Genomic DNA, 13,744 nt, shown 5'->3' on the forward strand with positions numbered 1-13,744 from the left:
ACACAAACGAACTGCTAATTAGGATGATGAAATTGCTGGGAGAGGTGAAACCTTCCAGTTGGGAGAAGAGAAGATTGTGGATTAATCTGTGTAGAGCTGAAGGCTCGACTAAAACTGCTGTTCAACATTCTGGTGCTAATGAGACTTGTATGTCTGCCACTTGAGAAGCTGAAAGTATGTCCTGTAGTTTTAGTTGAGAAATCCAAAGTGGGGGCTCACTCTTCTATGGCATTTAGTGCTTTCATCTCCACTGACGAGACGATGACTGGAATTGAGAATGTTCAGCAATCTGAATAAGGTGTTCAGCAGTTTAAATCATCCAGTGATGCAAGGCAGTTTGCTCTTTATGGATAATTTTTGTACATGAGTAAAAGCATCTTGAGAGGCATATGGATGTTTAGGAAACGGCAGAGTATGATTTGGAGAGCTATTTGTCTTGCATGTCCCCTGCTACCATGTTATATTGCTTCTTCATAGTTTTTAATGTACTTCTGCTCATGTCAATTCATGTAAAGGAGGAAATTCTCCATCTCTCCGAAGCAGAGACACCAAGTGACTTGTTCAGTGTCATACTGCGCACAAAGTCCACTTCCAAGATAGTTCCCTGCTCACTGTTGGAGCTGCTCAGGACCTGTGGAAGGACTGATGCTGGTGTCTCATCCTCTAATAACAGTTTCCCCACAGTCGTTGAAAATGTATTCACATATATAATAATATATATATATTTATATATATATATGTATGTATAAATAAAGCAAAGGTAAATGTTTTGAGAGTGTCTCTGTGTGTTTGCAGGAAGCCGACGGATAGTGGACGTGATGGATGTGAACACACAGAAAGGTGTTGAAATGAGCATGTCTCAATTTGTGAGATACTATGAAACACCAGAGGCCCAGCGTGAAAAACTCTACAATGTCATCAGCCTGGAATTCAGTCACACGAAGCTGGAGAACATTGTCAAGCGCCCCAATGTGGTAAGGGATCCTGTGGTGATGGTGTTTATTTTCAGCTTCTTCCCAGTCACTTGTTGCTTTGTCAGAAATAAAACATGGAGTTTAAAAGAGGTGATGTGAAGTACCTGTAGCTCCTGTCCATTTAGTGTTTGGATCTCATTTTTACCCAAGTAGAAAGCTGGTCTCCTTGACAGTGGAACTTAATTTACAGGAATTAGGTACCTGATGAGCTCTTAATCATGCAGTTTGCACAGATATGCAGTTCCTCTCAAGGTATTTAGGGGAAATTCCATCCAAAATTAAATTCCTGTCTATTGTTTTTCCTCCTCTAAGGAGGAGGAAATTGAAAGCTATTATCAAGAAGCTTAAATTCCTTATATATGAACCCTCCTATTAACTCAAATGTTTGGGGGTCTCAAAAGCAAAAAAAGTGGACAACACAGGTATTAAATATAGAAATTTATACATGATTAAATCAGCATAATTACTGCTGTGTCAGAATTGGCAGTGTCAGAGGAAGGGGGTAGATCTGTACACATTTTTTAAAGGTAGAGAGGGCTCTTATGATTTTGTTTCCCAATGGAGTCACCAGCAGTGAAACCATGACCTTGTTAATAAAGATGATTTCATTTACCACTAAAATGTAGCCATGCGTGGGTGGGGGTTAGAGCACCAATTCAGTAATACACAGGGATGGAGGAAATGGCGGTGGAAGTTTCAGAGTGTCTCTTCAGGACACTCGGCAGAGACTTTGGGCATTGGCCCTGGTTGATCAGGGAACAAAGGGACTTCTCAAAGCAGAATGCACGTGCTGCATGTTCCTTCTGTATCTGCTCGTAGCACTGGATGCTCAAGGCACTGCTGGGTGTGAAACCATAGCTCTATGATGTTTTGTTTTCAGACACTTTTCTCCTCATTTCTATATTGTATTCTATTTATACCAGTAGTTTTTTCGCTGGGGACATCTCTTGCCTGTGTAAACAACATAAACACCACACTTATGCCTGAACAGGTCAAAAATAGATGGCAGCTGATGTGTAGCAGTAATTCTTAAGTAGGCTTTTGTGTTCTGTTATGCACGTATCACAAATTGAATATTAAGCACATATTTAGAAGTTTGTGCAGGTTTTTGCTGTCATTCAGACACTAGTGGGCAGTTTGGAAGTGGTCTGGGGAGTTTCTGATGTTCAGTTGATCCCAGTTTTCCCAAGTACATCATGCTTGGTGAGCTTTTAAAACATCTATGCAAATTTTCCTGGGTGCTCAGGACTGAAAAATACAATTAGGTACCTGTTAGCACATGTAAATTAATACTTCATATCTGTTTAATATGGTGTGAGTGCTCAGTCATTTGTGATACCAGGGATATTGAGATCTCACTGAAAGAGAGATTTGCATTCCCATTAGATACTTGGGATAGAAGAGAAGGTGCTGGGGGCTCAGAGAAAGTCCAGTAAAGTCAGATGGATACTATATTTGCATAAGTGGATCCCCTGAGTTCTGCAGAGCTCTTTGAGCCCACATAAGGCAGAAATACTCGATTCATGTTCCCTGTTGTGCAAAGACTGTAAGTTGCAGTATCAGGATGTGGGAATTATTTCAGAATCAGGGCAGTAACCATCAATTTTGTTTTCACATACAACTGTGATATTCATGGAATTGGGACTATTTCTACTGGCTGCATTATCTCCCTTTGCCTCTTCTCAAAGTACCATGTGTTATCAACAGTACTTGGTACAGATGGAGAAATAGATAGGGGTCAGCCCCAATCTGCAAGAATTTCATGTGCCAATTGCCCTATTATGAAAATCCTCTGGAGTACAAACAGTTGAGTTGACTCATACGAATAACATTCTTGGGCGGGCCTTTAAAAAGATTTAGCAGTTAGGAGGCTAAGTGTCGTGCTAACCATGACTGAATTGGACTTCTCCTTTCTTGCTGCAAGCAGTTATAGGACAGCTCTGTCACCAATGCCTAAGATAGGTCTTGCAATCCTTATTGACACATAAATGGAGGTTTGTTCACACATCTTGATTTTTTGAGCTGGGTCGGGATGTACGGCCACACTGTGGCCAAACGCAGCACTACAGCCTGCCTTGTTGGACTTACCAGTTGCCTGGTGTTTTCCCGTTTTGAAACCCAGCACATGTGATCCACTTGCATAACCAGAAGGGAGTGTTCTGGATATCTAGCACAGGCTTCATCATAAAACAGACCAAAGAATGAGTCATGGGCTTGTCCATACTGTGGCTGTGATGGACAGATGGGAGTTTGTGCTCTGGCACCCAGTGCAGGAGCTGTGTTTCAATGTCCCTGAGCAATCTTCAGTTTCTATCTCTTCCTCACCTTGCTGGCAGCATCTTTCCAATTGCTCAGCTTTTACTGTTTTCCCCTGCCCACACTTTCTAGAAGTTTGGCTTTTGGACAAGAACTTTGATGAATTTATACCCAAGTGGAACAATGAAGGAAATGCATGGTAGGCAATAATGTAATACTCAAATCAAAATTTGGCCAGGACAAAGGTATTAATGTTCCTTGAAATTAAGGTATTGGAGTAGTATAATCTCTTTTATGTTTGCATTTTAACGTTCATAAATGTAATTTCTAGGATATTGGCTACAAAAATACACTTGAATACAGGCAGCAGGTGATACTGCAAGAGAAGGTGCTCACAGGTACCCCTAGGTCAGAATCTGCACCCAGTTAAATTGACTGCAAAGCTCTCTTTGCTCTGGGTTGCAAAGTGCTGAATTGTGGTGATGAAGTGTTGCACCTTAATAAGTTGGGTCCATAGGACTTTTGCTGAACAGCAAGGTTCTTGCTGTCTGTGAGCATCTGCCAGTTTGCTATTGTCATTGTTAGAGTTTTAGCCAAAAGGAGTATATCCTACCATATGTTCAGTAACTAACAGTTGATTTTGGTGGGGCTTTCAGGTGGACTTAGTCGACTGGGTGGATAATATGTGGCCGCAGCATTTGAAGGAGAGACAGACAGATGCTACCAATGCTATTTCAGAGATGAAATACCCCAAAGTGAAAAAGTAAGTTTAAGTCTTTAAAAAGCTCTACTCTTCATCTCCTTGATTAATTCCTTTTGAACTCCAAAGCTGGCAGGAGAGGAAATAACGATTTATTTATTTTTCAGTGTGCAGGAAGGGGAGGTTGGTGTGGCTGACCTGCTTGAGCTGTGTAATACATATCGATGGTCTGTACCAGCTTTTAAGGAGAGCAACTTTGTATTTGAGAACTTTATGGATGCTTCATGTCCTTAAAGCCTGTGGTTACAGTCTTTAAGAGAGGAATATTCTGTTCTAAATAATATTTAGAAGTTTTCAACACATTTTATTCTAAATATTTTTAATTGAGAAATAATCTACAGATTGCTGAATACAATCTTTAACCAAATCCCTTTGAAAAGTGCATTTTTATTTTTCAGTTTTGAGCAATTCTGTTTTGAAAATGGCAGACTGACCTTAAATGTAAGTTCTCCAATAGTGCTACCCAAGGAAATCACGTCCCAGGATACAGATACGTCATACAGTTCACACAGTACAGTCAGGGTAATTTGTAGGCTGGATTCAGATCCTTCACAGGTTCTAAACTACTAATGGCTAAAGAGTTATTAGGTGAGAGATGTTTTGTGAAAGGAACTTGAAGTCATAGAATCATAGAATGGTTTGGGTTGGAAGGGACCTTTAGAGCCCATCTAGTCCAACCCCCCTGCACTGAGCAGGGACATCTTCAGCTAGATCTGGTTGCTCAGAGCCCTGTCCAACCTGACCGTGAAGTCCATTTTTAACAGGTGTGTTTCCCAAAAAACTCTGCTGCTGCCCTTCATGCTGAATCACTTTTCTGTTGACTTTTTCAACAGCGAGACCAAATACTGGACTGAGTATATAGGCTGGGTTTCTTGTTTCAGTGGAGCCACTCAGGGCAAGTTTGAGACAACAGAGTAGTTTGTCTGGCTTCTGCCTATCTCAGCTCTAGTTTTTGGGCAAGTTGTGATAGTATAACCTCACATCACTGTTTCTTCTGTTTGAATGTCTTCCTTGACACTGTTTTTATATGATGACTGGAAGAAGCAACTACTTTGGGGGCCTGAAAATGTGCACTATAAGTTTAATAGGAATTAGTACAACTAAGTTAGGGGTTACAGTTAATGATGTATTAACTGTTGACCTGTATAGCTGATGAACACCATATAATCCTGGAATCCCTTCACTGCTGTTTCTGTTTTAGAGGGATTTTCTACTGGCCAGACCTAATGCTGGTGGTATCCCAGGCTCCGCTGTTGAACCCACCTCTAGCATTTCGCAAATTGCTCAGAACTGTTTCCAAACCGTAATGTCTAATACTAACATATACAAAGAAGTGTGCAGTCAGAAAGTGATATGCAGCATTAACTCTCATTCTGTAAAAATAAACATTTTGGGAGTAAAGGTCTTCATAATAGAAGACCCTCTGTGGCAGGCATCATAGGGAAGCCTGGTCCTATGATACACTCAGCACCATTGATTTCAGTGGAAGCTAAAGATACTCTATCATTCCGAAAAGAGTAAGCTGCTTGTTAGGGTAACTAGATGTGGGCAGGAGTGCCAAATTTCACATATGCATTTGGAAGTATCCTAAGTGACTTGCCTATGGTCACACAATAAGCCAGTCGCAAGAGCAGAAAATAGAACCCAGGCAACTTGCTTCCCAAGTGGTTAGTCTAGTAAATAACTTTATTTATAATCTGCTAGAGCTAAAAAACTGAATTGTGATTAAGGGCTTCAGGATTCATGGACTGTATGAGGTAAGAAGTGAGGAAAAGGATCCCTTTCCTAGAGCAGGCATGTTCCAGATGCTGAAAAAATGTAGCAAGTAAACAAAACAAGGCAGAGATGGTTTAAAGGATAAGGTAGCAACATGACTAACAGAATTTAGCAGAAAAAGCAGAGTATATTCTTGCAGTTCACTACTTGCATCATGAAATGCCAGATGGTAGGTTTCAAAGAGGAATTTTAGAGAAGTAGCAATTCAACAGATTTTGACATGGAGCTTTTCCCATGTGTGGGGGATGGCCTGGTAGAAAGGAAGGAGATGCCTGATAAAGAAGCAGACACAGAGCCATTGAGGTTGCTGTCACTGGCAAAGTGAAGGTAGAGGTTGACAGCTTGATAAACTAGTAGATGTGATAGGTAGAGGGAAGCTAAACAGTGAAAGACTGTAAGGGCTTGAAATGTGATAATAGAGTTTGATGTAGGGAAAAGGAGTTACCGTGCATGAGAGTTAAAGGCAAGGGTGATGTGGCTGGAGTGATGAGGATGTTGCTATTGAGCATCATCCAGCATAAAGGCTAGAGAAAGCTGATTTACAGCACTGTTGACACAAAACCCTCATCAGTCTGAAAAAGCAACAAAGATAAAAGCAGTTATAAACATCGATAGTCCAGGAGCACAAGAGGAGTTCTACTGGATTGGTACAAAGACCTGTGGCACTCGGGAACCTGTCTGCTGTTGGCTGCTGTTATAGATGCACTGGGAGGAGCGTAAGAACAGTCTGAGCCTAAAATGAAACCGCCCCTTAAAATTATCTTTTGAACTTCCACTGCCTGCAGTTCAGGCAGGGGCTATCCTGAGGTGGAAGTGGTTTCTGCATGCTTAGTGACTCCCAAGAGATTTCTCTTCCATGAACTTGTCCAGTTTAAATATGAACTCCTCAGGAGATTAGCTTTCTCCATCTTTGCAAAGTCAGACTGACCCTTTCCTGTATAGATACTAGTCCCAGCTATTGCTGTGAGCACCCACAGGGTATAAGCCCTTATTAAAGAGACTGTGTTCAACTGTGGAGCTAAATGTCAGTGCTGCCACTTGTTTCATGCTGCCCATTCTTTTATGCCAATCATCAATATTCATATGCTTTATTAATGACTGCTGTTGCTCAGAAATGGGGTTGTTTCATTTCATTCTTGTTCTTAGCATTCTCATAATACTAAGAGTTTGCAGTATGCAATACCCACCATTAACGTGTTCCCTACAAACAAAAAGCACTCCAGCAAAGCGTTGCAGTTTTGCAGACACAGATGGCATTACCAGACACAAATGTCTGTCTTGGCTCCTGCACGTCAAGTTCCGTGCTGGGAGTGAAGTTAGAGAACGCTCCATCTGCTGCGCTGCTTCAGTTATCAGGAGCACTACGCGCACTGGAGACCGCCCTGGCTTTCACTTGGACTTGCACGATTAACTTTTTAAAAAAATTCTGGGTAATGAGGTTATTTTTCTGCCTGTAGGTAAGTAGTTATTTACTTAATGGGAGTCTTAGAGGTCTAAATTAAGTGGGGAAATGGTTTATGTCAGAAATATGTAAAACTTTCCAAGTACTACCTCTTAAGCAGTAGGACAACACAAGGAATTAAGGGGGCAGCTAGCTGAGATTGTAGTGTGACAAACTTCAAACTAATATGTTGGCATTGACCCTGAAAAAAACAGTCCCATGCCCACATTGTCCCATCCTCACTGCTAGAACACGCTGTTGTGCAGCTGCAGAGTAAACTGGGCTGGGGAGTGGTCTGAAAACCAACTCAGAAATAAAAAATTGGTTACTTTTCAGGCCACCCAAACCACCACACAGCTGCATAAATGCTTGTGCCAACTGAAGGGCAGTGCAGAAGTGTGAAAAAAACACAGCAGTGGGATCATCAACAGACCCCTTCTGCAGTTCACACAAGGTGCAGGGCCACGAGGCACTGGATGAGCAGAGCAAGCAGCTCATTGCTGCTGAGGATGCCTGCTCCTGCCTCCCCTCTTTTACACCCCTGGGTGCAACGTGCTCACAAGGAAGGGCCTTACTAACATGGGAGCCTGAGTGAGGGAGGGCAGCATGCTCTGTAACCAGGAGCCAGGGCAGGAGGAAAAGGCAGTGCTGTTGTAATAACAGCTTTTAGGGGCAGAAGCTTGTTGTACCACCTCAGATCTGTGGTACTGCAAATCCTAAGGGCAGGAAACTGTGACAAAAGGAAACTGAACTGGGCTCAGAACTGCTTCCTTTCATCACGGTGCGCCATAACTATTTTCAAGTAGCTCAGAACAAGCTCAGATTTAGTTCTCTGTTTAAATTGAACCTGGACTGAACCCATCTGGATACAGCTGAGCCTGAACCAAACAAAAAAATGTACTAACTAGAGTTCTCGTTGATTAAAACAGGTAGCCCTGCTGAAATTATTAGCCTCTCTGTTTATTAGGTTTTGTGTTTGTAGCCTTGCAAGACTATTTGCAAAGCAGTGGCAGTGAAATAGCAAGTGTGCCAGGACATGGTGGCTATAGAAGTAGTAATGGGTACTTCGAACAACTTGATAAAGTTTGTGCTATGGAACAAATGACAAATGAAAGCCTCAGTCACTACAACACTCTTTTGCCTTAAAAATTCTTATTATTACTTAAAATATCTAAGCACTGCTGTAATAGGTCTTTATATTACTGTTATTCTTCAGTTAAGGATGAGGTATCTTGTATGAAACATCCACCTGTTCACAGAAAGATGCTGCTCTGTTACCATGTACTCAGCCCAATTTTCCCTCTCCTAGGCTGTTATTCAGCCATCCATTCCTTTCTATTCATTCCTTTAGTAAATAGGGATGGATTTAAACAGATGCTAAAATACTCTGCTGAGCTGTGGTCTAATTAAAAGCTGAGGGTGTGCCTCTGGAGACTGAGATTGCCCTTTGAATTGTGTGAGCTCACAGGTTCTGCAGTGCAACCTGGCACTATTTTATGCATGTGAGATAACAGGTGCATGTGAGATACTTGTATGCACTTTGTATGTCATTTGTGAATTACTTTTGACACAAAACTACTCTATAAACATAATTAAGTACAAGAAAATTAGACCAAAAGCACAAGTTCTCATTAAAACTTTCCAAGCTAGCAAAGAAAATGAAATTTCACATCTTCAGGTCAGTGTGTTGGTCTCAAATCCTCCTTTGTGTAGAGCTTGGAGGACTTGCAGTGTCACCCATGTAACTGGAATAAGCACTGGCATTTAGAATGGTTTGTGGTGAGCCTGGAGCTGAACAGCCATGTCACAAGGATGGAGAAATGTGTTCTCACTGATACCAAAATGCTGTTCCAGGGGGTGACAGGCCTGGCTTGCTGGCAGCTTGGTTCATTTCCTTATGGTGGCGGGCACCTTCTCAGAAATTTAAGCTTCCAATTTAAAAAAAAAAAGAGGCCTCTTCATTCTTACAGTTCAAAGGTAACCTTCCCAGCACTAGCTGAACACAGAGCACAGCAACAAGGTTTGCAGGCAGCCTGAGATGGTAGCTGGGTGCTGTTCTGCTGATCCTCTACACATGTGGGCTGGTCATGCCAAAATCTGATGGTCAGAAGGTAAATTACACTTTCCCTGTGAAGTCCTTATTTGTGGCCGCGGCATGCTCAGGTATGAACCCACCCTGTGCACGCTGGAGCTTGGTGTTTCACCTCGGCTGGGACCAGGGCAAGGCTGTGAGGAGGAAAGTGTTGCAACTTGCTTTGGTCCCAGCACGACCTGTGAGTGTAATTTGTGGCTGCTTCACAAAATCTCTGGTGCAGACTGAGGCACCTCGCAGAAAATAGGCTTTCTCTTATCTCAGGTGTTGTTTTTGTCCGCCTGACTCAGATCGTAACCCCCTCGGGGCAGGAACTGGGTCTTTCACGTGCTTTTGAAGTGCCTGGTGCAGTCCTATGTTTAATGGTTAGGTACTATTCGGCCTTCATAGGTGGTGGTTGGCTTTTACTTCAGCCTGGAAGTGCTGAACTGTCTTGTGCTGAACTGTCTTTTACTGGACACGCTGAACTGTCTTTTACTGGAAGCGCTGGTTACCACCGCCCAGCTGCCCTGCTCCTGAGGCGGGGAACGGGCCCGGTGTGGTTGTGCCTGCGGGGCTGGTGGCAGAGGCTGGTCCCCGGCAGGGCCATGGGCACGCGTCCCACCCGGCCTGGGCTCCCCGGGGCCCCTCGGCGGGCAGAGCCGGCCCCGGTGGCCGCAGGTGGGTGCCGCAGGGGCCCTCCCTGAGGAGAAGGCCGGGTTGTCCGCCGAGGCGGGGAGCCGCGGCCCTCCCTGAGGGGAAGCCCTGGGGCCTTCCCTGCCGAGGAGAGGCCGGTCGCGCCCCGCGGGGAGCCCCACGGCGAGGTCCGCGGGCTGCGGGGGTGGGGCGGCGGGCGGGCTGGCCCCGTGTCTCCCGGGTGACAATGGTTTCTTTTGTCTTGCGGTGTAATTTGTGCCTTTCAGTCACAGGGCCCCAGTGTGGGAGTGTTGCTCGGTGCGGGTCAGGCCGTTAGCATGAGGAGTCGCCCGAAGGTAGCCATTGTTTCCTGCTGTCTCCCCTCCAGCTCCCGCTTCCAGATGCCGTGAGGCGAGGCCTGGGAGAAGGGGACCCCGGGGTGCCGGGATGCCGCCGGGCACCGCCGCAGCCTCCCTCGTCCGACGCCTGGGAGCACCTCTCCCACCCGGGGGAGAGGAGAGAGGGAGCGAGCGAACGCACGGAGCAGGGCCTGCTCCTTTTCCCCGGTTTGGCACTTGCAGTTGGCTCATGGGTTGTGGTATTCGGTTTCAGGCTTAGGGATTTCAACCAGCCGGCGCTGCTCCTGGGAGGAAGGAAGAGTGAGCTATACTTTTCTCATTGGCCCGAACAAAAAACAGAAGCCTCTGCTGGGGTTTGGGAGTGGTTTATGGGCTGAGCTCAGTGGCAGGGGAGCCCTTGCAATGCCAGAGGGAATAGAGCCGTATGGTGTGCTGTACCTATTGCGAGAGAAAAGGAGCTAAGCTCAGGGTAATGCTGCCTCTGCGTGTGCTCGCGCGTCTCCCCGAGTTCATGTGCATGTACGCTGCGCCTCTGCGTTCCCCTGCCTGCGCGTGTGTGCCTGCGCGTGTGTGCGTTCGCATCCCGGCGTGTCTGTCGCTGTCTTTGTTTCTCTGTTTGCTTGTGGGTTTGTAGCTATGCGTGGCGAGTGCATTGTGGGTTTGCCTGGGAGTGTGGTATCTGCGCTGGCTTATGGAGCGGTGTCTCTGTGTTGTTTCTGTGTTCCCAGCTCTCTCTCTTTGCTTAGTGGTTTAGCTTCATTTGTATCATCTCCCTCTCTTTTTTTGGCAATCTCTGCTTGTTCCCTGGGAGTTTGCAGGTTACTCCATATTTCTTCGCATCATTCCTCTAACAAATTTCCCCAGTTTTTTTGGGGGAAGTTCCCCTTTCCCCCACACCACAAATCCTTCCTCCAAAATAACAATACATTAACTTGAATAATTTCAGGCTTGTGGAGAGCATAAAACAAACTCTTCAGTGGGGAAGGGAAGCTCCCCCACAACAGATTACAAGCAGCTGCATGTTTTAAAACCCTAACTGAGGCTGTGCAGGGAGATAAAGTGGAGTGTGCAGGGATTGGATGTGGTAGCAGTTGTGGAAAAAATTAAAGTTGGGGCATCTTTTGCGTCTCCTGTTTTTTCAGGGTGTAACTCTAGTCAGACTGTCTCCCTGTGCCCTACTTGGGCTTGTGTTCCTGTAACCCACTTTACCTGCTCTGGCCCAGGGCACTGAAGGCAAAGAGCTGTGACCAGAGCACGCAGTGGGATGTAGTTTCTAGATTTCTTTCAACATGGATGCTGCGATATGGCTATTTTTTCCCTCTCCTTTCTTTTCTTTTCTTTTTTTTTTTTTTTGGTTATGTTAAAACCGGAAAAGTTGAGTCGTTCCCCAAATTAGCAGCTGTTAGTGATGAGAAGCTGCATGCTGAGGTTGGAGCCCAGCGGTGTATAAGATTAGCTGTGGCATGGAGCTGTGCTGGGACCATGTGACTGCGGTGTACATTGGAAGAGGAAGCTGTAGAGGTCAATGCAAAGGCATTGTGCCAGACTCTGGCAACAAGGGAGATCGCTATATGGCGGAAGATTGCTTTTTCAGGCTCCTGAGCCTTTTGGTAGCTCTTCGGGTTGGACAAAAGCAGCCCTGTAAGATTAACAGCAGAAATTAAATATGGAATGGCTCGTCTGTGGATGGAAACAAAACCTGGGTTTTTTTTCCAAATGCTTTGTGGGTTTTTATTAATCACCATATGTGGCTCTTTCACTAAAACCACCTTTGTTGGAATGGAAATTGTTGTGTTTAGAGGAGTTTCAAGAAAACAGAGGGGAAAATGGGTGGAAAAACAAGGGGGAAAAAAAGAGTTGTGTGTTCACGGTTATATCTGCCTTGGTATTTTCTCACAAAACTACATTTTAAGCACTTTGTTTCGACAGAGAATTCAGTCCTGTTATTTCTTCTCTGAATACAAACAGATCGACAGCTTCAAGTTTAGATTATTGACTACTGAGGAACAAGTGAAACCAGCTGATGCTTAGGCCATTTATGCTCTTTCAGAATATCTTAATGTGAATGGGTAGTTGTTGGTAGATAGCACTATCTCAGAAAATTGTTGTTAGTGTGATGTATTTTACCTTTTGGAAACTGAAAAGAATTGATTCCGTAAGGATTTTAATTTTTTACTTTTAAAACAACAAGAACCTCTAATACTCAACAATGCTCCCAAACTGAGAATTTCCATGTTGTTTTTTGTTTTATGAGCAATTATTCAATCTGTGACTTTTTGCAGTCTGCCTGGAAGAAAGGCAACTTCCTTTCTGGGCTTCTTTTATTGTTTTTAAATTCTATCTGACTTGTAATCAACAACATCTTGGTAGAGAAGACATAAAAGGAGAAATTTTAAAAAAATGTATTTGGGAGGGAAGGACTCATATTTTGAAATGGAGCATATTGAGACTCTAGACAGCTTCTTGGCTAGCTGTGATTTTTGAAGCATCTGAAATACCCCAGGGGCAGAAAAAGCTCTCTTCCTGCTTCTGAAGGATAAACCCCCCCCCCAAACCTCCAGAGTGGGCAAGAGGAGAGACGTGTAATTGCACAAGGAGAGGTTTTAATTGTGAGATGAAGGCGCAGGACCTTTTTTGAAGCCCGCAAATTGACTGTCTTCATGACAGCATTGCGTATCATTCTGTCAACTCCAGCTCGGGATGTGGTTGCTAGGCAGCGGGCTCTTATGTACCTATAGCCTCTCTGATTTGCCAGCCTTCTGCAGACACATGGTAAGGTCCTTTCCAGCCTATCATCTAGAGGGACTTTTGCACGCCTTCTGCATACTGCTGAGATTCTCTCTACCTGAATGTGATGAGAAAAAGACACAGTTAAATGAAACCTTTTTTCTTTTTTTTTCACAAATTCCGTTCTGGTACTGTTTCCATAACACCCCTCAAAAAAAAAAAAAAAGGCAAAAAAAAAAAAGCCATGAAACGGAGACCGGAACAAGGAAAAGAGGTTAGTGGGTTAAGTGGTGTGTGTTTCCTGCGTTTGCAAAGGTGCCTACAGTGAGAAGGGCGGCTGTGTTTCAGCCATTAGTTACAGATGGTGGCTGGTGGCTTGAGATTCATGCAGCGAGATGAGAGCTCTTGTATCTCTTTCCAGTGATGCTGACTTTAAACTGCTTTGAAAACCTTAATCAAGACAGCATTAAAAAATAGTGGATTTGATGCTTAGCGATGCTGCCAGCTGGTTCCTTAATGTGTTTCGATGCAGAAATGCCTAGAAATGTGAACAAAAAGGAGTTCATTTGCCGAATGAGGTTTCTGTCCCCCAGTCCGTGCAAAAATGGCATTAGTGGCAAGTAGGTAAAGAACATTCAGGAGGATTTATAAGCAAATCAGATTTTTCAAAACTTTGCTCTTTGAAGCAGTTTGAGTACAACTTTTGGAGAAGGTTATGTCTCTCAAGCGGTGAAGGGAGAGCAT

At 44.2% G+C, this 13,744-nt stretch overlaps 1 protein-coding gene across 7 annotated transcripts in view; it reads left to right on the forward strand.

The window, feature by feature from the left end:
* The window catches only part of KDM2B (lysine demethylase 2B), a 120,539-nt gene that overhangs the window by 29,029 nt on the left and 77,766 nt on the right, over window positions 1–13,744 (forward strand). For 3 of the 7 annotated variants that reach the window (XM_064466163.1, XM_064466162.1, XM_064466164.1), the window contains exons 5-6: window positions 796–974; window positions 3,887–3,993. In XM_064466163.1, coding sequence (XP_064322233.1) covers window positions 796–974; window positions 3,887–3,993 — 286 coding nt within the window. Of the gene's footprint in view, window positions 1–795; window positions 975–3,886; window positions 3,994–10,254; window positions 10,271–10,641; window positions 10,743–13,111; window positions 13,275–13,340; window positions 13,621–13,744 lie in introns of those variants that run through there. The other 4 variants (XM_064466168.1, XM_064466166.1, XM_064466167.1 and 1 more) reach the window with 4 other exon arrangements.

The sequence above is a fragment of the Phalacrocorax carbo genome, chromosome 15, assembly GCF_963921805.1.
Source record: "Phalacrocorax carbo chromosome 15, bPhaCar2.1, whole genome shotgun sequence".
Classification (NCBI taxonomy): domain Eukaryota; kingdom Metazoa; phylum Chordata; class Aves; order Suliformes; family Phalacrocoracidae; genus Phalacrocorax; species Phalacrocorax carbo.